The following is a 27,134-nucleotide window of genomic DNA, read 5'->3' on the forward strand; positions in this document are numbered from 1 at the left end:
ATCAACATCCACTAGACCACCGTTGATTTTGTACATCATGACGAGTCTTACGATGACACGCCTGGTCTCAAGATCAGTCCAATGTAGGGATGAAATCATAGTAGCTGACATGCTGGACTCACATGAGTAGTCATTAAGGCACATCCTTGCAGCTGATCGTTGAACCATTTCGAGCTGATATTTAGCATTTTGGTGCAAGGGTGCCATATTCCCAATTTAGGTTGAACAAGGGACAAATACAGTCTTGATTTCACGTCCGGGGGAAAAGATTTGAAGTTACGATGGTCGATGGATAATAACACCTAAAACTTTTTTGCATTGTAACTTTGCTAATATGAGAATTCCATTTAAGGTCGCTACTAAAGTTGATACCAAGATAAGGATGGCTTGATGTCACTTGTTACTTGTAGAACATTTTCACATAACTTAGGCCAAAAAAAAAAGTTGTTTGTTTGTCCTCCACCGCCCGCTCCTCAGATTAAGGCCTGACCCATATTTATTTTTTCAATTTTTTTTTTATAAAAATAAGTAAAATTCAATTTTTTTTTCAGATTTGGAGTATCTCTGGACCTAGCTAGAGCTAAATACTATAAAGTATAAAGATCTTTCATGATTGAAAATAAAAAAGCCCCCCAAAAACATTTTGTTTGAACTTCAATATGCAAAGTTATAACTTGTGTTCATGTCATAGTCTATTATTTTTAGTGACTTCAAAATACATTGGATTTGAAATCATTAAAAGACTATGACATAAACACATATTAAAGAAACAAAATGTTGGTTTTTTAAAGTCACCATGAATGATTGTAGCATTTAGCTCTAGCTTGGTCCAGGAATATGCCAAATCCGAAAAAAATAAATAAAATGAAAAAATCCTTGTTGTGGAGGACAAACAAACAATTTTTTTTGTGGCCTTATAAGGGGTGATTGAAGGTAACTTTTTAGATAAACTGGTCCCAAAAAGTAACTTACCAGGTAAGAAATTTGTCTGTCAAGTTCAAACGACAAATCGTATTATACTGAATAGCATATGAGTGGAAGCGGTGTACATTTACGCGGAGTTTGACACCTCATTTGTCGCAAACAGATCAAAACTTTTGAAGTTATGCTCATTTGAACAAGCCTACTATCAAATTTGAAAGTTGCAGGTCCGCCCCAATGAATTCACACAATAAACAGACACATGAAAGGATGTTCAGAACTTTTATTCTTTGTCAACTCACACTTTCCTGCTCAAACCTTCCTCACATGAACCATCTTAACAGTCTTCAATACCTGGTGTGTCCACCATCTGCATCAATGACAGCCAAACACCGGCGACGCATGCTGTTGATCAATCTGTCGATCCTGACCTGTTCAATTGCCGCCCTCTCTCCTCAGTATCCGCTCTAGGCCGACCAAAGTTGTTGTTGGCTTGATGCGTTTGTTCACGCGGTACTTCAGATGGGACCAAAGATGTTCCAGTGGATTGAGATCTGGGGACTTTGAAGGCCACACAAGACGTTGAATTCCTTGGTTGTTCAGAAACTGGTTGGTTACCCGCGCTCGATGGGGTGTTGCATTGTCGTCCATTAGCACGAAGTTCGCACCGACCGCTGCTTGGTATGGGGCGACATGTGGTCTGACAATGTCATTCACGTGCCGATCCGCATTCAGTCCACCACGAACGATCACCAAATCAGTCTTCCCGTGACTTCCGATACCGGCCCAGATCATCAGGCTCCCTCCTCCCATCGCTTCCGCTTGTTGTATCCCCTCTTCTCCGATATCCTCATTGACCCTTCTCCAAACTCTTCGTCTCCCATCTAACCAGCGTAAACATACACGACATTCATCGGTAAACAGGACGTTGGACCAGCGACAACGACTCCACCGTCGATGTCTCCTTGCAAAAGCTTCCCGGTCTCTACGATGTCTCGGTAGTAATCCTGGCCTCTTCCGAAGTTTACGAGAACGCATACCATAGGCGCGGATCCTGTTCCTGATGGTCTGGTAACAGATCTGTCCTTGTCGCTGTCCTCGTCTCCTGTGTAGTCTTCGGCGTATCTCTCGAGCTGCAAGACATTAAAAGAGAAAGAAATCATTAAGTAAAATGATCACAAAACTTTTCTTAACTGTCAGGTTTCCTGTAAAAAATGGGATTAATCAAACATGAACTGCAACACATTGCAAAGAGCATAAAACAAATAACCAAGCAAAACATTGTTTGTGAAGAAAAAGCCGGGATGATAATCAAACAAAATCTACACTCACCTGTCATGGTTCTCTTGGCTTCAACCTTGTTTAGGATTGATGCATCCTGGTTGGCTGACGTAACTCGTGGTCTGCCACTTCTTTCAAGATCTTTCAGACTACCACCAGGCTGTTGACGTCTGTCCCGCCACTTTCGAACAACACTCCTAGCCACGTTCAGCGTTCGTGCAGTTTCTGACACGCTCTGACCGGACTCTAACATTCCATTTAAAAGCCATCTCTGATTTTCACTTAATTTAGGCATATTGCTTGGTCTTGTCAGGTCTTGAACCAACGACCACATGAACGCATAATACTCTGGACACACCCAAGGTCCCCTAAATCCCTGGTCATCATATTGATTCTTTCATTCGACTTAATTTCTTCAGATGATTGAATAAGGACAATTGTCATTGAACTTTGATCATTCTTCATCCTCACAAGAAGCAATAGGAAAGTTAGTCATGCAAAGAAGAGGAGAGCACTGATTACACCTGTATACTGCCAACCATCTCAAGTGGTATGAGTGCAACTTTCATTCCAGTGGATAGGTTCGGTTAAATAAGCATAACTTCAAAAATACTCATCCGTTTGCAACAAATGAGGTGTAAAAATTCGCGTCAATTAACACTGCTTCCACTCATATCCCATTTAGTGTAACACAATTTGTCGTTTGAATTTGACAGACAAATTTCTTACCTGGTAAGTTTCTTTTTTGGAGCAGTTTATGTAAAATGCATAGTGTAACACTTTTCTGTGTAAAAAATACATCAACCAGTCAGAGCTCCATTTGGTTAAGGCATCTAGGTCACTCTGAAAAATCTGAGTATCTTGATCAGAGTTAATTTACCGATATATGAGAGCGTCATCCGCAAATAGGCGGATCTTAGTGCCATTTGATACACAGTCTGGCATTGTTGTTTATGCATTCTTTATATAAATCAGGAAACACAGAGGACCAAGGATCAAGCGTAACATGTTGCTTTCTTTTGGTTTAAAAGAAATTATTTATCCAACCAAGTTCCTTCCCTCTTATACCGTAGAATGGAATTTTAGAGGGATATCAGGGATTGTGGTAGCAGTTCCAGAAAAGCTGCACTATCATGAGACTATGCTGTTTTGTTTTTTAATTGATGCATTAAATGTTGGCTGAATATAGACCTTGCAGATTGGAGAGATTTTTAATAGCCAGTCTCCAGTCAGATCATAGAACAGATCCTGATGTTATGGATTGTTAGATGATGAAGGTTAAATCTGGAGCAATCTCTGTAGCATATGATTTCAAGATGAGAGCTGTTATGGAGTCTGGAGCAGTTGCTTTCCTGGTATTCAGTGACTGGAGAAGTTTTAACACACCACTGCATGTGACTGTAATATCATCCACGAGAGTGGTGAAACCTGAGCGAAATTGGTCATTGAAACAATTGGCTTTTCTTTTGCTGTCTATGATTTTTGAATTTGTTTTTAGAGAGGAGATACCAGATGGTTCTTGTTGCTTGGAGTGAATAAACTTCCAGAACATTTTGCAGGATTTAAAAAATCCAATAATTGTGACGGATCTGTTTATTCAGAGTTTATTGGTACTCTTTAAATGCTTCCCAGTCCTTAGTCATGTTGGAAGATTTGGTCTTATTGTATAATCTTTTTTTTTTTTTTTTGACATCCTTCTGGTTTCCCTGGTGATCTACGGTTTGGAATTGCTACTAGAGCGAGACGTTTCCATGGGTATGTGCTTGTCCATGAGAGTCAAGATGGTAGAGTTAAACCTGTCCCAATTTTTTTGGACAGAATTGGACTCTGGATTATCGCTGAAAACACACAGATCAGCTTGGAGGCCTGCTGAGTCTCCTTTGCTGAATAGCTCAGTGATGGAGTATCAATTTAGCTTAAAACGTTGCTGGGTTGCAACATTTTTAAGAGGGGTATCGATATTCTATTTTCATGGGTGAACAGGCCTGTTGACCCACACTGTAACACTCCGCAGTTCCTAGCCTCTTTTGCAGCCTCCTTGGCTCCGCTTCTGTGATGTTCGTCTTTAACTTCAGGGGGAAAACATATTACGTAAGATCTCATAATTATAATGACAATAAAGCATGATATTATACCCTGAAATAACCCCCTTTTACCTAACTTTACCTACTATACGTGTTGGTGGCATAATTCGCAGACTGTAGTATGTCAGGTTTCAAGTGCGCTCCCATGAATATTTCAGCACTATTTTTGAGAAAAATTGCTCCCTTTTTTCCGGTGATCGGCTATCTTCCACATGAGATACGACACACATGTAGCGCTGGCTCTTGCAATTCCTATGCCTGCTCAATATTGTGTGGACAGTGTAAATACATATAATAACAACAAGCCAGCACCTATTACCCATGCAATTATGACAAGTGATATATCATTTTAAAGCATGTTTTAAAGAGATTTCACTTGTTTAAGGTGGTACTACACCCCTTGATAAATTTGTGACTATTTTTGCATTTTTCTCAAAAAAACCAAACACACTAAGTAGCAAAAGTTATGTATATTATTGGGCAAGGAATCCAGTTACTACACTGAAATTTCAGTGACTCAAGACAAGCGGTACATTATTTATGATAAGAAAAGAGGTACCGCTACTAGAATGTACCTCATTTCTTAACATATATATTGAACCACTTGTCTTGAATCACTGAAATTTTAGTGAAGTAATTGGACTTTTGTTACCAGTGTGTAGTTATTTTTTGAGAAAAATGCCAAATTAGTCACAAAATTTATCAGGGGGTGTAGTACCGCCTTAAAGGTCCGTAACCCGATCGACAACATCATCTCCCCGATTTTTGTCATTGTTAATGAGTTTTTGGTATCACAAAATAGATCGTATTTTTCTCATTGTCAGTGCAACCACACACGCACAGCACATGACGAACGGGAATTACGGCACATGTTATTGCTTGCCTGCCCAGAATGCAGTTCACGCATACCAAGATATTGGATTGCAAATTTTGCTATTTATTCACATTTACGCCGCTGAAAATGCTCTCGTTTTTTCACAAAGCTGCATAAAGGGGACAATATTTGATATTATATGTAATTTTAAAAACAATCCATATCCAAAACCAATAGGGTTACCCCCCTTTAAGTAATAGTCTAAGAAATCAAATTCCATTGTTACTGTGAGATTTTGTTTTTAAAACGATACATTCTTTGTTTTGATGCCAGGTAGAGGCAGCATTAACTACTGATCCAACCAATGAGGAATTGTTGAAACTTAAAGCAGATTTACAGGTAAGACTACTGATGATGAATTATTACTTTTACTCAGCAGTGTTGATAGCTAAGAGGATCATTTAGCAATCTGTTGTGTGGGTGTCAAAAATGGTAACCCTCAAAAATGCTAATGGTCATATTCAGCTTCTAACATACTATACAGGGATGTAAGTTTTCTGTATTTTTACAGAATTCAGGTTTTTTTGTAATCCAGATTTACCCAATTTCTTTTATTTTTAGCCCATTTTGGGGCTTTTTAGCACAATTCACATGCTTTCCCCCAATTTTCTGTATTTTTCTTCAGGGTTACTTACATCCCTGTACTATAAATACTACAAGTCATGCAGTGGTCAAATTGCTCTGATTGGGTTCAAAGGTGGTGGACAAGAACCTGCCAATATTATGTGAAATTATATGAATTATAATTAACACAACCACAGAGATCGGCACAACCTGAGAACCACTGGTTTAAGAGGCTAGTAGGAGTGCATTTCATTATTAATGAACAATGCTTTGTATAATTCTCAAAAGTTAAGAACTGCTTACTCTAACTAAGTTGCTCACATTCTACATAATTGTGGTTTACCCCACACACACCGTGTGGTAGGTCAGAATTAGAGTCAGGGTTAGTTAGTTAGGGTAGTACAAAATGTATAATTATTCCTTACATTTTTTTTTCTTACCACGTTTGAAGGACCAGAGTGTTAATCATCTTTGGTTGCTGTTCTGTCATCTTTAAACCTATTTCCCTTACAGGAAGTTATAGATTTAACTACAGATCTACTACATGCAGCACCAGGTAAAAGCAGTGAATCAACATCTGTAGTAACAGAAGAGGATGAAGCCAGCAGTAGTAGTAGCACTCCAGAAAGACCTGTCAAAGATTGGCTTGTAGGAGACAAATGCCAGGCTACATACAGTCAAGATAAAATGTAAGTCTAACATTACTCTGGTTCAGTGTGCAAATTAATGGAAAACATTGGGTAATCCTATGGATTTCATTACTTGTCTCACCTGGAGTGTGTTAGTGATGTCAGTGTTTCTACATGGTCTTGTAAGCCTGTCAACAAACTGTCCTTATTCAATACTGTGACCAGCAAAATATGCAATTACATCAACCTACCAAGTACCAAACTTAAGGTGAAACATAGTTTTGATCTTCGGGCAGTGCTATCTATAAGATCATCTGGGATATATAAGGACTAAATTATTACTTGTACAACAAAACTGTTACAGGGCTTCGATAAATGAGGGAAATTGTGGGGTAAAAAGCAAAGTCAGAACAACTTCTTGAAAGTGAGTGAAAAGTTTTTGCCTTGAAAAACCAAATGTTGATTGGGTCAGTCCTGATTGGGGTGAAGAAAAAATTATCGGTTTGGTCGGGTTGGGGAGTTAAAAAAAATATGCCCTGCTCGTCTTTAATTGGTATGCAAGAAGTGAATAGCACCAAAAGGAATGTAATAAATACATCTATGAAGGTTGATAACAGTGGAGAACAAAGTGAACCTGTTCTTGCATGGTGTGATATTACATGCCATTTGGTCTATAGAAAATGTTGCCTAATACCTGAGAGTTCACTATTCCATGTCTGTCCCTGCAAGCTCAGATTGTTTTGAATAAACTGTATTTCCTCGAATTACACCATTGAAGTAACTCCATTTAGCACCCATTGAAATCAATGGCCATTTTCCAAAAGGGGGGCGTTTATTAGAGGTCCTTTTTAAAATGATAATTCCCATTAAAATCACTAGCTTAAAAATCATGCCGAAATGACGAACTATGAACTTCGGAACAATGACGATGACTTCCGGGTTTACGACCAGATTTTTGCCAATTACCAATGCCATTAGCAACCATGTGTGCACCTTGGTAAGCTTACTACACAAGACAGCATGGAAATATCAGCATTTTTGAAACATATTAGTTGAAAAATGTGGTGGGGTATTTAATTAAAAGGGGCAACTATTTGAGGAAATACGGTAGTCAGAACTAGGTTTTGTTGAGGCTTGTGATTCGTTTTAAAAACTTTTGATCCAAATTAGGTTTTTTTATCTAATGTTTGCATTTGATTGCATATTCCATCCATGTACAGATACTATCCAGCTACAGTTGGTGAGCTTAAGGAAGATGGTACTGCTACAGTTGTATTTGATGTCTGGATGAACACAGAGGTAGTACCGGTAAGTGGCAATAGGTCCAATTACAATGGAGTAAGAAGCAAACACAAGAATATTATAAACGTGTCATGAACATGTTTTGGTTTTTGTCAATGTCAAAATGTTTTAATAACAGTTAAATGTTGGGTTATATATAAAGGTCAGGAAAACATTTTAAAAACATTTTATATGAAAAATAACCAGCAGCATTTTTAAAATGTTGTCAAAATGTGATTGTTAAGTTGTTGTTTTTAGCAAACATTTTTACATTATGATATGTTATCAACACATATATTAAATGTTTTGCAGCAAGTTTTCAAAAACTGTTTTTAATTTTGATAACAACATGTTATACTCTTTTATCGTTTATGGAAACCAATATTTAAATATTTTCTGTAAAGTGTTTTGTGTTTGCTGGGATATGCACGCGGTGGGTAAAGGAGCAGAATACTAAGGCATGATGAATCATAACATATATTGTGACAACATTTGAAATAGTATGTTTTTAATGGCATAGCCAATGGTAAGAATAATAAATGGTAATCATACTAATCAACAAGTGAAATGTGGTACTATCTATTTGGAAATGAGATTTCGAGGGGTCAGTGACACAAAGACGTAACTCCATTTTGGCCATTCTGAGAAAAGTGAGTTTAAAGATAATGGTCCACATTGACTTATGTAATTATGTCTATGTTTCATTGGCCATTGATTTCAATGGGTGCTAAATGGAGTCACTTAAATGTGTTTATTGGAAAGTGCTCATGTTTCCGAAAATTTTGATATCAAAATCTCATTTGTGCAAAAAATGGAGTAACGTCTTTGTGTCATTGACCCCTCGATTTTTGCTTACTAATTATGCTTTATTTATCTTATTACTCATGAAAGATACCAATTTCTTTTGTACTACTTAAGATTTTGAAACATTTGTAATTTCTATATTAATCACATCATTTGTTTTGTATTTCAGACTGTGAAGTTAAAACTACCATCAGCGGATCAAGGGAAAGCATCCAATGAAGTAGAGGAAAGCAAGAAGGCTGTATCTAAGTAAGTATATTCATAGACTAATACACACTATTCACCAAAGTTCCTGTGATTTGTATGCTGTGAATTCTCGCATATTCATGTGGGCTGATCGTTTGATTGTGTGTGTCTACCAATCACGCCAGCATTGCGTGCCTCGTGATAGAGCGTTGCATGTCTTCACGTACCATAAAAATATGCAGTTTGTGTGTAATAGTTTCACCTGTCGCACTTCATTTAATGATGGGCCCTAATTGTCAAATGATACTAGGACTTTGGCTGTTTGTGGTTAGTCTGAATCTATGAAGTCCATGAGTATATCATCCATTGAATGTAACAAGGTCAATCATCAAACTACTCTCATCTGCCACCAGTTTGATTCCACTAGCTCTGATTTTAATAACAAACTGAATTGCTGGAACTTTGATATCAAAATTGAACAAATTTGAAGAACTCCAGAAAACAATGCGGGCAGGGACGAGAACCAGAAAAATACTTTTTTTTTGGCCTATTGAGAATAAAGCCCATTGCACAATCAACCTATCCCACCAAAAAGAACATGTTTTGAAAGATAAAAGATTGAGAGTCTGATCAAAGATCCTTACTTTCTTCTTTGATAAAATAATTTCAAAGTGTAATGTATCCTTTTGCAGTCAGAAATCTTTGAATCATATTAACTCCAAGTCCAGCTTTTAGTAATATTTTAATTAATCATAATTTCAGTATTTAAGAAACAAGTAAAAATGAGTAACAAAAAACAACCAACTATGCTAGAGATATGGGTTAAGATATTGTAAAGATAGCTTAAGTTTTCAAATTTGTTGGCATGACATTTGCATGAGTGGACCAGATGACTTCACAATAATTATCTTCATGTTCCAGTGTGGTTAACAGGGTTGTAGCTATGGTGGGCGATGCAGAGCGGCCCTGCCCAGGACTGATGTGCTGGTCACCCGGGGTTCACTAAAAAATTGTGCCCTGAGCCAGTGATTTATATTGGATAGTAAAATTACCTAGCACTTAACTTGGGCTAGCTACAACCCTGGTTGTTAATACACCCTGTGGTTCAATCCCTCTAAAGGTAAAATAAAATTACTCACCATTGCAATTCTGTTGCTATTGCAGGAAAGCTATTTTAGCAAAGCAAAGGGAGTATAAAAAGAAGAAACAACACAAGAAGGCTGAGAGATTAAAACAACTTGACCAGATGCATGAAACACAGAAGAGTAATTGGCAGAATTTTAGTAACAAGGTAAGCTAAAACCAGAAAAAGATTTAAGATACCAGTTATTTTCACTCCCTGTATTTCCTAAACAAAGACAGATGTGTCATAATTAGAACCAGCAACCAATAGCTAAAATTTAAGACTTCATTCTTTGAAATCCATCAAGAAATAAAGACACTGATCCAAAATCCCAAGGGAAGACATAAATTAAAAAGTTGCAGATTGCTCTATTGGATGCCCTATTGATTTGTACACAAAGCGTTCACTAAAGAGAGAACTAACACCATGCGTTCCATTGATTAGAACATTAAAATGCAACTTTTAAATTTGTTTCTTCCTTGGGCTTTCTATCATTGTTTCTTCAAGGGTACAAGTATTGGCTGCTGGTTTTAATTTTGACATTTGTGTTTTTGTTTAGGATACACAGGGGTGAACAAAAACTTTTGCTGTCTACACCATGTTCGGATTCCTGGGCTCAGAATGAGGAGTTCATAATCCCTGTTGCAAAATGATAATTATCTGCTCCTTTACAAACTATAGTTTCTTGTTGACTCTGCACTGTGTAACAAGGAGAAATGTTTAAAAGTTTATATAGAGCAAAAATGTAATATTCTAATGCCCGTAAAATTCTAGAACTCATGGTGAATCAACAGATTATTTGCTGGTGATCAAATGCTGCTAGTGATGTATGCAAACGGTACTACTGGTGATGGTTAAAATGGCAGACTGGCTTGCAATTGGGTGTCTTTGAATGTCAGCAACTTCTGATGAATATTTTGGCTAGACACTTTTCCGATAAAGCAAGCAGAAAACATCATACATGTAGAAAAATGTGACAGTGATAGTTACTGCTATTAAGTAATTTTGTTAATTTGATCACATAGAATAGCCGAGGACTCCTCCTCTCTTACGCACCAATGACCAACGGTCAATCATGTTGTTGTCACAACCTGCTTTGATTAGCCAATCAGTATGATTGGTTATCACTTCTGCATTCACACTTGATGCACAGCACTCACCATGTCTACAGACGAATGTTTAGACCATAGGTTGCAAAAGAGTAATGAAATTAATATCTGAAATATGTACAATATGGGAGAGCGAGTTGGCGCAGCGGTAGTTCCCTCGCCTTGCATCACTGAGGTCACAGGTTCAAGCCCAGGCCGTGCCCAAGGACTGTATGTGCATTTGGTTTATCCCGATTCCATGCTCGCTCTCGCAGGTTTTCTCCGGGATCCCGGTTTCCTCCTGCTTTTAAAAAATTGGTGATTAGTTGTTTGGTTTTCAAAAACATCCTTCACCCAATAGTGCCCAGCACTATGTTGAACAAAGGAGAAGTCGTGCGCTTTCTTTGTTAAAAGCAATTTCTCAATTGATTTCATTGCATTGGAAGGCAAAGATTGAAATAAAACATGTTTCCATTTTTTTAAAGACCGTTTAGTCCCTAAAATCCAATATGGCCGCCGTGATTGAAAATTTGTCATATTTTACTCATAAATTGCGCTTTAGTAGGGTACAGAATGGAAGTCCCCTTCTCGGGTTGAGTACAAGAAGTTTTGAAGGTGTTTCTTTATAGATTTGAGGACGCTGAATAAAATGAGAGAAGTCTGCACCATCGAAAAGTGTGGAAATTCTTGGTAGAGGGAGTTTTTCAAGATGGCCACCAAAATCCCTTAAAATCACCATAACTTGGTCAGAGAAGCACCCAGCAGCACGATTCTGATGTCTATACCCATGTTTTCAGGGTCAAGGAATCCAATAGAGTAATTTACAACAGCCTAGAGCCTATCATTCCAAGATGGCTGCCAAAATTTCAAAATGGCCGCCAGTGAAAATTAATTTGGCTATATCTCGGTGCAAAAAGTCCTAGAAGTATGATGCTGGTGTCTATACCCATGTTTACAGGGTCTAGAAATCCATTGGAATAATCTAAAACAGCACAGGACCTTAAATCCCAAGATGGCTGCCAAAATTTAAAAATAACCACCACTAAAATGCAGAATTTTGCTTATATTATTATCTTATCGGTGGTTTATACGGCCTTATACGGGGTTTACGATCCTTACCTGGGGCTAAGATACCTTAACCTTAGCATAACGCAGTCTAAACCCCAGATAAGGTATCTAAACCCCAGATAAGGCGCCAGTAACCCCAGATTAAGGGACGAGACTCCAGATAAAGCAGTCCAAACCCCAAATAAGGTGCCTTAACCCTAAATAAGGAACATAAACCACAGATAAGGCATCTAAACCCCACGTAAGGTGCCTTAACTCCAGATAAGGATCGTTAACCCCAGATAAGGGTCGTAAACCCTAGATAAGGCATCTAAACCCCAGATAGGGCACCTTAACCCCAGATAAGAGACATAAACCCCAGATAAGGCAGTTTAAACCCCAGATAAGGCGCCTTAACACCAGATAAGGCGCCTTAACACCAGATAAGGAACGTAAACAACAGATAAGGCATCTTAATCCCAGATAAGGCGCCTTAACTTCAGATAAGGATCGTTAACCCCAGTAAACCCCAGATAAGGCATCTAAACCCCAGATAGGGCGCCTTAACCCCAGATAAGAGACATAAACCCCGATAAGGCAGTTTAAAAACCCCACTAAGGCACCTTAAACCCTAGATAAGGAACACAAACCCTATATATAGGGTGATTCGGACAAGTATGGACTAGGCAGATGATCAGTTATGCTGCCCTCAGGTAGTTATCGTTAGCACTAAACATCTGGGTGTCAATGAATTTTCAAGACAACATTATCAGCCTCCATTTAGAAACTTTCTCCATGAAATTGAGGCAATATTTTTCATTTTCAGACCATTTTATGTAGGGTGAACAAATAACTTCTGGTTGCATCTTTGATTTAAAGGCAAAATAGTCATATATTTCCCTCCTACTGGGACAAGATTTTGGCCAAGAAACAGCCCTGATCTCAATCCAGTTGAAAATGTGTGGTCTATAATGGAAGAGAAAGTCTACTCTCCCCCATTTGCCACAAACAAGAACATGCTGGTCAAAATAATCAAGGATGCATGGGATTATGTGAAATTGGGAGGCCATACGATTCTTCCTAATCTTCTCGAGGGAGATCACGGGTGGAAGAATCGCTGCCGCAAAGTGATAGAGAACCAGGGAGGGGAAAGTTTGTAAACATTCAGTTCTTCAGTTCATTAACTTCATATAAAAGTACAGTTTTACCATGATTCATGTAAATATATTGTGTTTTATTCATTTAAACATACTTTATGATATAGGTGGTCCATTCTTATCCGAATCACCCTATATAAAGGTAGTCTAAATCCTGGATAAGGCATCTAAACCAAGATGAGGAGCTCTAACCCCAGATAAGGGACCTGAATCTAGGATAATGCAGTCTAAACCCCAGATAAGGCGCCCAACCCCAGATAAGGGACGTGAATCTAGGATAATGCAGTCTAAACCCCAGATAAGGCGCCCTAACCCCAGATAAGGGACGTGAATCTAGGATAACACTGTCTAAACCCCTAAACCCATTACATTGTTGTCAATGGGAAAATGGCTGATTTCGGGTGGTATGTTCTCAAATTCAGAACTCTCACAGTTAAATAAAGTTAAACGCCACCAATTTCAGGTGAAACTAGATGATTTAGATCCCAAATGATCAAAAACTCAACATAGGTTGAAATGAGACTTTTCGCAAACAAAATGGCATTGTGCCCTTGAAGCTGAAAGTTACAATTAATTAGATAGGGCGAATATAATGCTAAAAGTGTCATATAATGAGAAAAATATACCATTACGAAGCATCAAAACCCAAAATGTACTTTTTTGGCTATATCACTTGGTCAATTACAGTGATTTTAAACAGTCTTTTCAGATGCCACGCAAACAAATAGTTCATCATTTCCATGCATCGTCCAGGCCTATTAGTGGTGTATAACCATGTACTAGTGCCATGAGTAGGTACTGTATCTGATATGCCGTCCATCTTGGACCTGGCGAGGGGTCTGGTTATGTAAAACATTGTGCTTTTGGTTCAAAGACATAATTATACACTTGGAAACGTGATCATAAAAACAAACTCATATAGATTTAAGCAGTATATAAGCAGCCTCACATTGATCCTTTACTGAGAAGCAACCAGTCTGGCTTTAGATCAGGTCGAAGCTGTGCTCAGCAAATACACATTTTGAGGAGGATCGTGGAAGGCTTCAAGGAGTACCAACTTCCCTTGACAGTCACTTTTGTGGACTTCAAAAAAGCCTTTGACTCCATCAACAGGTCCGTCATGTATGACGGATAGGCAGTATGGATAGGATCATATAAAAATAGAATCACAAAAATTTGTGAAAATAAAAAACTAACTTGGAATTTTGAGGGCAATTTTGATTTTTTAGGAATTTCTTTCAATACTGATTTGGTGCAAATGGTTAAACAGAACTATGAAAAATCACTTGTACTGATGAAAAAGATGATTTCCAATTGGAAAAAAAGGAATCTTACTGTATTGGGTCGAGTTGTAGTGGTAAAATCGTTGGTTCTTCCTAAGATCAGCTATATTGCGCAGATGCTTCCAAATCCGAGCAAAGATTTTATCAAAACAGTTAATGACATCATTTTTAAATATGTTTGGAATGGGAAGCCGGACAAAATAAAAAGATCTCAGTTTGTACAAGATTATGAGAATGGAGGAGTTAAAATGCCAGATGTCGAATCTCATATAAATGCACTAAAAATAAATTGGAATCACAAGGTTATTTAAGGAGACAAAAATGGATAAAATTGTCAAAGTTATGTTTGAATGTGAAGACTAACGATATTTGCTGTACAGGTCTACTCCGATTTAATGCAACGAAAAATAAGGTAGACAATAAGTTCTGGTATGACGTATTTTTTTCTTGGTCCTCTTTGATAAATATTGTTAATTATGGTGAATTAGATTTCAATCGTATTGCAAAGCAGTACCTGTGGTGGAATGATAAAATCAAAATTGGTGGTAATTCAATTCATTATGTTCATTGGAAGGAAAAGGGGGTTCTTTTTATAAATGATTTACTGTCAGAAAATGGGACTTTTATGTCAAAAGATGACTTTGAAGAAATGTATAAGGTGAAAACAAACTTCCTTGAATACAATGGTATTATAAGAGCAATTCAGTCAAATTTCAATATTAACAAGTTAAAAGGGACAAAATTAGTTTCACCTTTTAGATCGAGTAATATGGACTTATTGTTTAAATATCGTAAAGGTTGTAAGTTATTCTACGATGTCTTTGTAGGGGCTAAGAGAATGAAACAATCAGGTAATAAGTGGAAAATAGATGTTGATATAGAAAATGAGGAGTGGAAACAATTATGTCTTTTAAATTTCAAGTTTTCTGTTGATTCAAGTATAGATGGTTCCAATATAGAATTAACCAAAGGATTTTAGGAACAAATAGTCTGTTGCTAAAATTTAATGTAAGGGAGGATGATTTATGTACATTCTGTAAGGGGAACCCAGAAACAATTAAACATCTTTTTGTAAATTGTCAGGTCTCCCAAATATTTTGGAATACCATTAAATTATGGATAAAAGAAAAAACTAATGTGGAATTGGAAATGTCTACTTTGACAATTCTATTTGGTTCTAAATTTGATTTGACTTTAACCCTTATAATGACAATGGCAAAATTCCACATCTATAGAGCAAAGATGATGGAACAATACCCAGATTTAAAAGCTTTTAAACAAGAAATTAAACATTATTATAATATCCTGAAATATCAAGCAGCATGTAATTTAGAGCTTAACAAGTTTTCAAAAAATGGCAACTATGGCGTAAGTCTCTGCACTGGTTAATTGGTTTTAAAAAAAATCCTTTGTTAATCATTTAAGTAAAATATGTGTAATAATTATAGTATAGGCCCTATTTAAAGGTTTTATATGTATAACTATATAATATATAATAATATATAACAATTATAGTCTTTGCTGTCAGGAAAGTTTTGTGAAGGGTCCGGCGGTTATTTTGTATGTTTTCTTCCCCCCACCGGACTCAAGTACAGGGAATAAACCACAGACAGTAACACCATGGCTGTCAAAAAAAAACCAAAAAACAAAAAAAAAAACAGGTCCGTCATGTTCTCAGTGCTGCGGCATTATGGAATACCAAAGGTTATGGTCAATGCCATCCAGGTGCTCTACAAGGACTCCAATAGTGCCGTTATGATAGATGGAAGCATCTCAGAGCCTTTCCAAGTAACAACTGGAGTGCTTCAGGGTGATGTGTTGGCACCATTCCTGTTCATTATCTTGGTAGACTACCTCCTGAAGAAATCAACTTCTGGAATTGACGCTGGAATTGTTACCTACCCACGTCGGTCAAGCAGGTATCCTGCTAAGATGCTGAATGACCTGGATTTTGCTGATGATATTGCCCTGTTGGAATCTTCTATAGCCCGGCCCAGTAGGACTGCAACAGCAGCAGCAGATCTAGGCCTTGTCATCAGCGCACCTAAGACAGAATATATGACTGCAAACTGTAACGCCCAGCCAGCACTTGAAGTCTATGGTAGTACCATCAACCATGTCACAGACTTCAAGTACATGGGTTCCAAGATGGGCTCTAGTGTTGGAGATCTAAAAAGAAGAAAAGCACTAGCCTGGGCCGCTTTCTGGAAACTGGAACGCCTTTGGAGAAGCCCATCCCTGCCAATCGGAACAAAAATCAAGCTGTTTGAGACAACTTGTGTCACTATCCTTCTGTACGGGTGCGAGTCATGGGTAATCACCAAGGACATGGAAAACAAGATCAATGCCTTTGCAACATCTTGCTACAGAGTCATGTTAAACATCAAGCGTGTGGATCGGATCCCAAATGAAACCATCTACAATCTGACCAACACCACTCCACTGGTTGCCAGAGTCAAGATTCATCAACTCAAATTTCTCAGCCATATACTGCGTCTTGAAGATGACGAGCCTGTGAAAGAATATGCCCTTTATATTCCACCACATGGGAAGAGGAAACCGGGACGGCTAGAATATTAAATATATCTTCAAGTGCCTGACACAATGCTAGTTCCAGTGTTTGAAATTTAGATTTTGAGCATACTTTGAGAGAGAGATGTGGATTTTGCATGTGTCAGCCAGTTTTACAAGATACCATCTTGGATTTTATACCACTTACCCCGAAATATTACATGTTTCTTTGAGTGTCTGACACAAGGCTACATAGTTCCAGTGTTTGAAATTTACATTTTAGCATATTTTGAGAGCGATATGTAGCTTTTTAGCATGTGTCAGTCAGTTTTATAGGATTTTGGCGGCCATCTTGGATTTTACCAGTTACTCCAAAATATTAAATCTTTCTTTGAGTATCTGACACAAGGCTACATAGTTCCAGTATTTGAAATTTACATTTTGGCATATTTTAAGAGTGATATATAGCTTTTTTTTGCATGTGTCAGTCAGTTTTATAGGATTTTATGGCCATCTTGGATTTTACCACTTCCCACTAAATTAAAAATGGAAACATCTTTTTTCCCATTATTTACCCCCACAAGAGACAAAATCAAGTGAAAGTTTGCTTTTAACACCGAAATCGCACGACTCGACATAGTGCTGAGCACTACAATGGAATTTGCACAGATAATTGGTGGATGTTACAATTAATATATTATATTTTCTTTTCCTGTTTCTCATATCTTATCTAGGCATCAAAAAGTAAGAAAGGCATCATAAAGAAGAGTATATTTGCCTCACCTGACAGCAGTGCTGAAGGAGCAAGTGGAGGGAGAGTGGGAGTAGGGACATGTGGTACTGGTGGACAGCCTATGACAAAATTTGATAAACCTACACAACATTATCAGCCAAGAAAATAACATACTAGTCTTGCAAATATGGAGTCAGGCCTTGTGTGCTAATTCCAGACTGCGTGCCACACATCACACTCCTCAAGATCTTTAGGTGTGCTCACTGTGCTGAAGATGTGTGATTTGAATCACACACTAATCTACTATCTACATTCTACAGTTAGTGCATTTGACCTAATCAGTGCACCCCCCTGCAATTATGCCTCCTGTAAAGTTAAACATACAGATATGTATAGAACCCCCTCTCAATGTACTTTTAGCTTTTGCGTGAAAAAGGATCAAACATACTAGTTGAATTCAATCACTGCAAAATCATCTCAGGCATAAGAGTTGCAATAGTTGTGACTTTCAAAATATGCTGGTTATTAAGTGCCCCCCTTCAGACGAGTTAATGCGCTAATTAGGTTGAATACGGTAGACATAATGTCAATCGTGATTCGGCATAATCATTTTTGGGGTATGTGATGGCATGCAATGGCACTCGCGTGTTCCTCAAGGCCTATAGAATGTATTACAAGTTTTCTCTTTTCTCAAAGAACTTTATAGCATGGTGTTCCTATCATGCGGGCAATAACTATAGACAAAGAGGAACATGTTTCAACACTGCTCGACTTGATTTACTATGGAGGGAGTTGAGATATTCTTGTGAATATGGTCCTGTGTATATGGTCCTGTGAATTACTATACCAAAAGACCAAATTAAAGTCTTTAATATTTCATGCATCAGTGTGGAGTTGAGAAAGACATTCAGACAACAGGAAAGAATGAGAGCAGTTGATAACAAAATCATCTGATGAGAGGTGAAGGAAGCTGTAAGCGGCTGTGCATAAATGCAGACAGATCTTGAATTAATTGCTATCACTGAGTAATTTCTACTCTATCGGTACAATTTTCTGGGTTTTATTCCCAATGTCATCAAAATACAAAATATGTAATTAGCATTTGCCACAATTTTGAAACAGTATAGTGTTTGTACTGATTTGTCTCTGTCCAATGTATTTTATAGCATTATATGGCAGCTTAAATCAAAGAAATTAAATGCAAGTCCTGACTCCATCATGTTTGTACTCTGTGTGTGGTGTTTATGGCTGGCAAAATAGCAACTTTAATAAATTTATTTTTCACCATGCTGTCATGCACCTGTCAGGGCTATTCACTGTAGAAGTGACGTAAGGCTACCAATATTATTATAGCAATAGATAAATACAATTTTTGACTATATCGCCCTGCACTACAATGTTCATGTGGTACCTATGCATTGAACCATAGTTGTCAAAAAAACCTGGATTGTAATTCTATAGAGTATGCATATGCTGATCACTCGCACATGTAAGAGTGCAATCTGCTTGTAGTGCAGGGTGATGTATTCAAAAATTGTATTCATCTATTGCTATGGTAGTTAATCCAATTATTACGTCACTTCTGCAGCGAATTCTGAGTCTCAGCTCTTTAGAAAAGTCTTATCTCATGGAGAAACAAAATGGCAGGAGCAATTCTGGCTACAGTCAGTCTACTCTGAAGTACAAAGTACCGACGCGGACGTACACATTGTGCCGAATTTGAAGGCACGCTTACCTGCAGCAGAGACGCAGCACTACGCACTTTTTACATGCTGTATACGCGCGCGTTGTCACTTTGTACTTCAGAGAGGACAAACTGGATTACAAAAGTATTGCTGGTATCAGGAAATGTCACTTGAGGAAAGGGACTCTTCTTGTTCCAGATATGGTTAATTATTTTCAATGGAATTTAAGGAAAAAATACATGGTTAATCAAATGGGTGACTGAAAGCTTTATACATATGCCTTTGTGAAGTAAATTCATGGGATGTATGCTTAATTAATTCATTTGTAATCACAGTGTTCAATGGAGTAAGAAAATATGCTTAACAATTCAAGAATTTGTATTATCAAATCCATTATTGCAGGTCAGCACATAATGTATTCGCTGGCAAAGTGAAGTAATAATCGATTTACTACCATAGCAATAGGTGAAAACTATTTTTGATTATACCGCATTGCACTATACGTTCACGCTGTAGCTCTGCATTGAATCATATCATGCTGATCACTCGCACCTGTAATATAATATAAGTATCTTTGAAAAGAGTGGTATTGTATTCAATACTATGATTGCAGACATACACAGGTGATGAGTGCAACCTGCTTGTAGTGCAGCGCGAATTATTCAAAATTGTTTTCACCTATTGCTATGGTAGTTATGGTTGCGAATTGGAGCTAGTGTTATCAATCATGTTCATGTGTCAAAGATTGAAGTTTTATTGTCTGATACCACCAGCATCTGTCATTGCAGAAGAAATTCCAATCATCCACTCTACAACCTAAAAACAATGGTGCTGTTTAGTATGTATCATATTATTTGCATATCCATGAATACCGTTAAGCTCATTTGCATTTTGACAAAAATATGTCACTCTACCACTAAAAAACATGAACTTTGTTATCTGCATATGACTATAATATTCCAGAAAATATTGTGAGACTGAACACTGTATGTAATTTGACATTTGTTACATATTGAACATCTTTGGGCTCATGAAAATGCCTACACTAAAATTATAGTTTGATTAGCTCGTAATCACAGGAATTGATAGACTTTTACCTCTACGCCAAAAAGTAGCTCCACGTTAAGAGTGATATAGTTACCCTGCCTGGTCTATGATGTGAATGTTAAAGAAAGTAGACATAGTATATGACTGAAAATTATTATACTTAGTTCTCTGGGTTAAGGGATGGGGTATGAACATTTAGACAGTATTTATTGAAGGACCTGAGAGCACATCAGACATATCGAATTGCATTCTGTATGCACACCAAAAAAAATTGGTCTTTTGGGGGAAAAAATCCATATCTTCAATATGAAAGGTCAAAATTTTCAATTGATCAGCGGCTTTTCCTCCCAGCTACATACACTTTAAGAATATATCATTAGATTTATAAAATTTACTTCGAGGACTGTTATATATCAAAAATGTGAAAAATATCAAATTTTAATAATTTGTCATAAACTTTGTATTATATCGTGAATTTCAAAAATGAAAATTATTTGATATCAGAAAGACATTCTTCAGTATTCAGAATGCAATTCGATATGTCTGATGTGCTCTCATGTCCCACAAAAATACTGTCGAAACGCTCAAAATGCTCATTCCAGATCCCTTAATCATTGTTAATAGGATGAACAAAATTTAATCTTTCCCTTACGAAGGACGCTGGTTTCGAATCCGGCCGGATGCACTAGTTTTTTTTCAACGTTTATGTGCACTGGCCTACTCTGGGGAAAGATTAAATTTTGTTCAAAGTATATGACTTGAATTGATAAATCGTGATGCTGATGAGTTGTCACAAGACAATTCTCAAAATAAAATATATATTAAATCTGTGATGTTACAAGGCCTGCCGATAACGAGCTGATCAAACTGTAGATGAAACTTCATGATTTTATTCCTGATTCTTGCTTTCACCCAGAGGGATCATTCATTATTCAAATATGTCTTGTTTAATTGGTTCATAGGGGTAAATTATTTACCCCTTATAGGGTCCTAATGGCTGGTGTGTTGTACTATATGGCTATGCATTCAGTTTTCCATGGTATGTCACATTAGAGTGTGGATATAAATGTATGCACTCTACCATTATAAACAACTGCAATATTTTGGGCAATATGTGACACGATGAAGGGAAATGAGTCGATATCGCTAATATTGATTTTGAGATATTGGCAAAGAAAGTGTTAAAATTCTTTTGTTTTATATTGTTTTCAGTGATTCATAAATTGTAACTTTGCAAAGAAAAGTTGTATCAACATGGGGTTTTGAGTTTCAGAAAGCTCTAAATATCTTCTTTAGAAACATGTGTAAAACTCATTTTCGACCAGGGTCGACATGTGACACATTCCCCTTGATCATGTCACATATGTTTATGCCCTTTTGGAGGTAAATTTAATCATAACAGAGGAGAAATAAAGGCTTGTACAGTATCTTTCTTGAATGAAAAATGTTACTCTGCTGGAAAGGTGTAAGAATAATGGGCTGAGATGCACCTTGCTTGGTTTTCTAACCTAATTCATCAGAAGGATGCTGCATCACCCTTTATTTTATATAATACAAGCTGTATCAAAATTATTGGTAGTCATCAGCTTCTAGTGATTATTGATAGACTGCCACATCAAAATGCAATATAAGATGGTCATAAAACTAAAATTCTGGTAATTTCAAGAGGATACAATGTTGCAATTGGAAGAAACAGGTTTGTCAATAAAACCCAAAACTGATGGGTACCAATCATACAACTTCTTGTTCGTAGAACAATGCTCACTTATTTGTATGCAGCTTACAATAAGCTTTATTATGATGTCTGTAAATAGTGTGAAATAAATTTTTAATGAAAAGATATGATTCTGTGCTCTTCAATTTAGTGGTGGTTATTGCTTTGGGGAATTAATGAGCATCATAACTTTCTTTTTATCAAATTATTGTGGAAAGGATCTGCAGAAATATTTTTTTAAACATTAGGCCACATAAAATTCTATTGACACATAATTTGCAGACAAGCAAGGTATAGTGTGTTGTGTGTCAAGTTGAGAATAACGCCACGCTATATTTCATAGTGGCAGATTAGAATCTGCGTTTAAGCAGTTGCGTCGCCAGCGTACTACCGACAAATCGACCTTCTACACATGTATACGCTGTCGCCCTGAAGGATTATGTTAGCGCGCACAATTCGTATCCCCACTGTGTAATCCAACATGGTGTTTACTCTCAACTTGAGATAAGACAGACTATAGTGGCATTATATTAAGCATTCCTCATTTTGGTCCAGTGTAGCAATTTTTGAATAACAGTGATCTTCATGTAGCATCCTTTGAGTAGGGGTTTTAATCTAGAGCTGCAAAACATCAGTATGAACTATATGACATTCTCATGAATAAAAATTGTTCCAATTTTTTGGGGGCAAGATGTTCCGTCAAGGAAAAAATGTTACGTCAAGAAAAAGAGTTTTCTATTAGGCGATGAAAAAAAAAAACCCACCCTGCTTTACGGGCCTGAACAACCCAGATTTTGCATTTTGGGAGAATATTTTTTAGTTTCGCTAAATAAAAATCAGCCGTTTTTTGGCCAAAATCAATTAAATTTTAAATTTTTTGGAAAATATTCAGAATATTTTTTTCAAAATATGTTTGCAAAAAACAACAACAATAAAATCAAATTGATGCCAGATTTATCGAGTTTGTGGTGATATTTTAGGGTCATTTTAACCTCCAGAAAAAAATCCTGACCGACTGACCGACCCTACCTTAATTGATTGCGTCTTTATGCACAAATTTCAATGCTAATCGTGAAAAATGATCTTCAAAAGCAAATGAGAATTTTACAGTCGGCTGAAGTGCCCCCTGTAATAGTGTATTATATAATAACGTGGGAAAAGGTCAATATTTGTCTGTTGGTAATCAAGTTTGATGAATACATGCATTTATATCCAAATAAAATGATGTCAAATCAAGATCTGTGGCATGACTTGGCGACACAAGATGAACAGAAATCTTTCATGATAACAATCAGAAAACACACATTAACCATATCATTTATTTCCTCAAAATACGGTTTTATTATTTCAAGTTCATAGCAAATTCAGGTTACAGTCTAATTTCAAAATATATCTTGCTAGGCAACAAGTCATAGCAACAACTTAATTTACATTTGCCATCTTATGATTAATACTATGTTATTGATGAATAACAGAGGAGTTGTTAGTGTTCTAAGAACCAGTTATTTATGTCAGTATCTTGACAGGCAATTTACTTTCATTTAATATTTCTGTCTACATTTTAAAATACCCTACCAATGAGTTGGTAGGGTTAACTTACAGAAGTTCAAAATTTTATTTACATGATAGCAGCCTTTTTTTTTTTTGGAAAAGGATTTACAATTTTGTTCTAAGAGTCAACATTTTTCAAAATAATCTTGCACAAGAAAACAAAACAATCAAATCTGTTCACAAATCACTGTACCAAGCAACATTTTATTTTTGAATATGTTGTGTACATTTTATTCTGAAAAATGTACAGGCTACAATTATTATGTGTTCCAAAACTATTGACTCCTCATGCATATTGTCCTGCGTGGGCAAGGGACATGGAAAAAAGGGGGCATGGAAAATAGCATTACAGGCATGTTAAAACTGAATTTTCAAAGTAAAATTCTAATGCATTACAATACATCCAACGGTACAGGGAAATTAATGAGGTGTCAGTGGAGCTGGAATACACATAGATAATGTAGCTTAAGCTGTGATAGTGTTGTACTACATTCTTGGTTTATCGTTAATAGCCCACTAAATACAGCAGACTCGCAGTCAACTTGTGAAGAATTGGTGGCTGTAAAAATATTAAATAATGTTGGACAAAAAGTCAATTTGGCTTCCTTGGGAGAGTGGCAACATTTCTTTGAGTTACTTTGTGCATTTACAGATGTTCCACATTTGATTGTGTGTGTAAATACAAGTGTGCAGCTTAATACTGCACGCTGGAGCATGCACTGTACTCTTGCGCGAAAAGCCAAATGGACTATAATAGAGCACATCTGTATCAGATGTTATTATACAATCACTCTATATAATGTGTGTTTTTTTATGAAAGATATAAGGCAGACACTCTCCACAAAAACATAACAATAGATTTGTCTTACAATAATACATGTTTGTACATGTATCGGTAATAAAGTTGCTCAATAATGTTTTTGTGGAGGGTTCATCGCATTTCTAAAAACACCGAGATAAAACAAAACACTCATTTCTGAGGCATATACATGATGGAATTCTACGGCAAGTCATAGTTTCTTCATAAAGCGTATTTATAGTAAATATACCGTATAAGCCAAGTTTTGAGCACATTGTTTAAGACAGATCTTATATACTTGTCTTGTTCACAGCTGGCTTGTGCTCTTTCATCATTAAACATATAATGACAAAAGAGCACAACTCCAGCTGGGACCAAGACTATGCACACTATATCCCTGTCACTTCTATAGTATTTATAATGAGGAGTTTGCTGACAAATTGAGAGCATACCTGGATACAAGTCTTGGTTACCTTTGTCTTAGTTGCCTAAAATTCACTTATCTTAATACTAATTATAGAGAGTTTGTCCGTCTGTCCACAAGACTATCGCTCGGCGCTGCTGTGAGCTACCGCGTGCTCGCAGAGCGCGCACGCGAGTATCAACGGGCGTGCGCGAGTACCGACGGGCGAAAAGTGGTATCGGAAAGCATTACAGTGTGCATGTGACTAATTTACAGGTAAGGTGCATAGGCCTATAGCCCATTATATTGATCACTGAGAGACGCAGGCCTATATCATAGTAGTTTAAAAGGTCAGGGCTGGTATATGGGTAACGGGTGTTTGGTAATTAGAGATAGGCATATAATGAGAACCACCCAACCCGAGAACCGCGAAATCTAGTGATAATATAATTTTGACAATTCAAAATCCACTGTTGAAAAATTATGTTTGGCAAATGTACAGATTTCTTATGTCAGTTGCAAAAAAAAATACAAATCATTTTGTCTACACCATGCATATATATACAGAGCAGCTCTTCCTAAGCTATTTGATAGGTTTCAATTTCTTACACCAATGCTAACTTCTACGAGTACACAAATGACTCAATATTGAGTTGGTCATTTTTGAGCAAGTTACACAATTCAAATTAGGAAACTCAAAGCACACATAAATACGATAGCTGTAACTATGAACAATTCAATATGACTTGAAGCTTTTTACTGTCTACATGGAAATGTCTACTCTATGCATACTGTACAACTATACATGTAGATTTAATAATATGGAAGGCCACTTTTGCATAGTAATATCAAGCAGTATGAACTTGATATCAATTAGTAAAATCTTTAATTTGTGGTGAAACTAAAATTGCAACAAGATAGAAAATAGTAAATCTAATCAAATTGTTCAGGAGTGCCAATTTCAAATTCATAAAACACATCATTTATCAGCGATTTTGGCCCCAAGATAACAATATATGTGATGCAATCAAGCAAAAATCAGTCGGAACTCGGAAATGTCGATTTTGAGATATAGCCAAACAAAGGAAATATTTCCTTTTGTTTCCTGTTGTTTTGGAAACTCTTTAATTCCTCATATCTTTGGAACTGGTTGTTCAATTTCAATGTTTTCTGAAAAATCCAGATTTGTGAATGCTTTTTACTATCCAATAAAAAACAGAAAATTTAATCAAGTTCTAACTGATGAATGCTTTTTACTATCCAATAAAAAACAGAAAATTTAATATTTCCGAGTTCTGAATGATTTTGCTTGATCGCATCACATATTTCTTTTCACTCTCAAAGCTGCAGGCTTATCTTATTATTCAGCAATGCAATGGTGTACATAAACTAGTTCTGGGCATTTATTACATTAAATCTTTCAAGGTTACTTTGACTATGATTCAAAATGCTTCTAAGTTAGAATCCATTTGCATTGCCCCAATGTGTTCATTAGTGATGCACATAAAACACAGCATGCACTACAGAGTACTCTTGAATATCTACTTTGTTAAAACTACATCCATATCCCACCTAATTAGTATCCTTTCTATTTGTATCTATTGAAGTGCTCATTTCAGCGCACACGTAGCATAAATTGTCTAAGCGTTGAGCTATAACGCATGCATGTGAGATTTGTCACATAGATCCTTATTTTATTACTCCGAATTGTAATATTATTTTCCATGGAAGATATTCAGTTGGACTTTCATAACAGTAAGGAAGGAAATGACACCCCTTTAAATGACTTGCATAATTCAGCATGTCCAACTTGGTTGAATATGGTGTTCATTAGGATACAAATAATTACTTATTTCACTTGCAGCATTTTCACCAAGCAGCATGTGAGACTTTGTTGCAGATCATACAATAATAACTGTACACTATAGCTAAAATAATAGATTCTCGATCATGAGTGTTCAATTTGTACGCAATAGGAAATTGCGTTGAGCGCACAATGCTTGCCACTCACGCTTACCGTAACGCGATCGACGGTAAACAACATTCCGAACCAACCAATCACAGCCTTCCGGGCACAGTATCGCTAGGCAGCTGACTCAAGGTCAAGGGCATGTCACGCTAGCGAGTTATTCCATGAAAAATGTGACATACGCAGTGCACGCAGTAAGTAAACAAGCTCATGATCGAGAAATTATTATTACAGCTATAGTAGCTCTTTTTTTTCTCTCTTTTTATAGCCAAATAGAGTATTGGTATATTCCTACAAGAATACAGACCTGTGACAAAACACTGTCTAATGGGTTTCTCAGGTTGAAATCCATACACCTATTGAAGACATGACCTTAACCTTCCACACAAGGAGTGTGAAT

The 27,134-nt window shown here is 36.8% G+C and overlaps 1 protein-coding gene across 1 annotated transcript in view; it reads left to right on the forward strand.

Moving 5' to 3' along the window:
• LOC140151493 (survival of motor neuron-related-splicing factor 30-like) overlaps positions 1-17,758 on the forward strand; it is a 21,183-nt gene extending 3,425 nt beyond the window's left edge. Inside the window, exons 2-7 of the mRNA XM_072173849.1 lie at positions 5,434-5,499; positions 6,238-6,413; positions 7,574-7,661; positions 8,608-8,687; positions 9,789-9,915; positions 17,568-17,758. Coding sequence (XP_072029950.1) covers positions 5,434-5,499; positions 6,238-6,413; positions 7,574-7,661; positions 8,608-8,687; positions 9,789-9,915; positions 17,568-17,735 — 705 coding nt within the window. The 3' untranslated portion in view covers positions 17,736-17,758. The remainder of the gene's footprint in view (positions 1-5,433; positions 5,500-6,237; positions 6,414-7,573; positions 7,662-8,607; positions 8,688-9,788; positions 9,916-17,567) is intronic.
• The last annotated feature ends 9,376 nt before the right edge of the window (positions 17,759-27,134 follow it).

Source organism: Amphiura filiformis, chromosome 4, assembly GCF_039555335.1.
Source record: "Amphiura filiformis chromosome 4, Afil_fr2py, whole genome shotgun sequence".
In the NCBI taxonomy this organism is placed as follows: Eukaryota; Metazoa; Echinodermata; class Ophiuroidea; order Amphilepidida; family Amphiuridae; genus Amphiura; species Amphiura filiformis.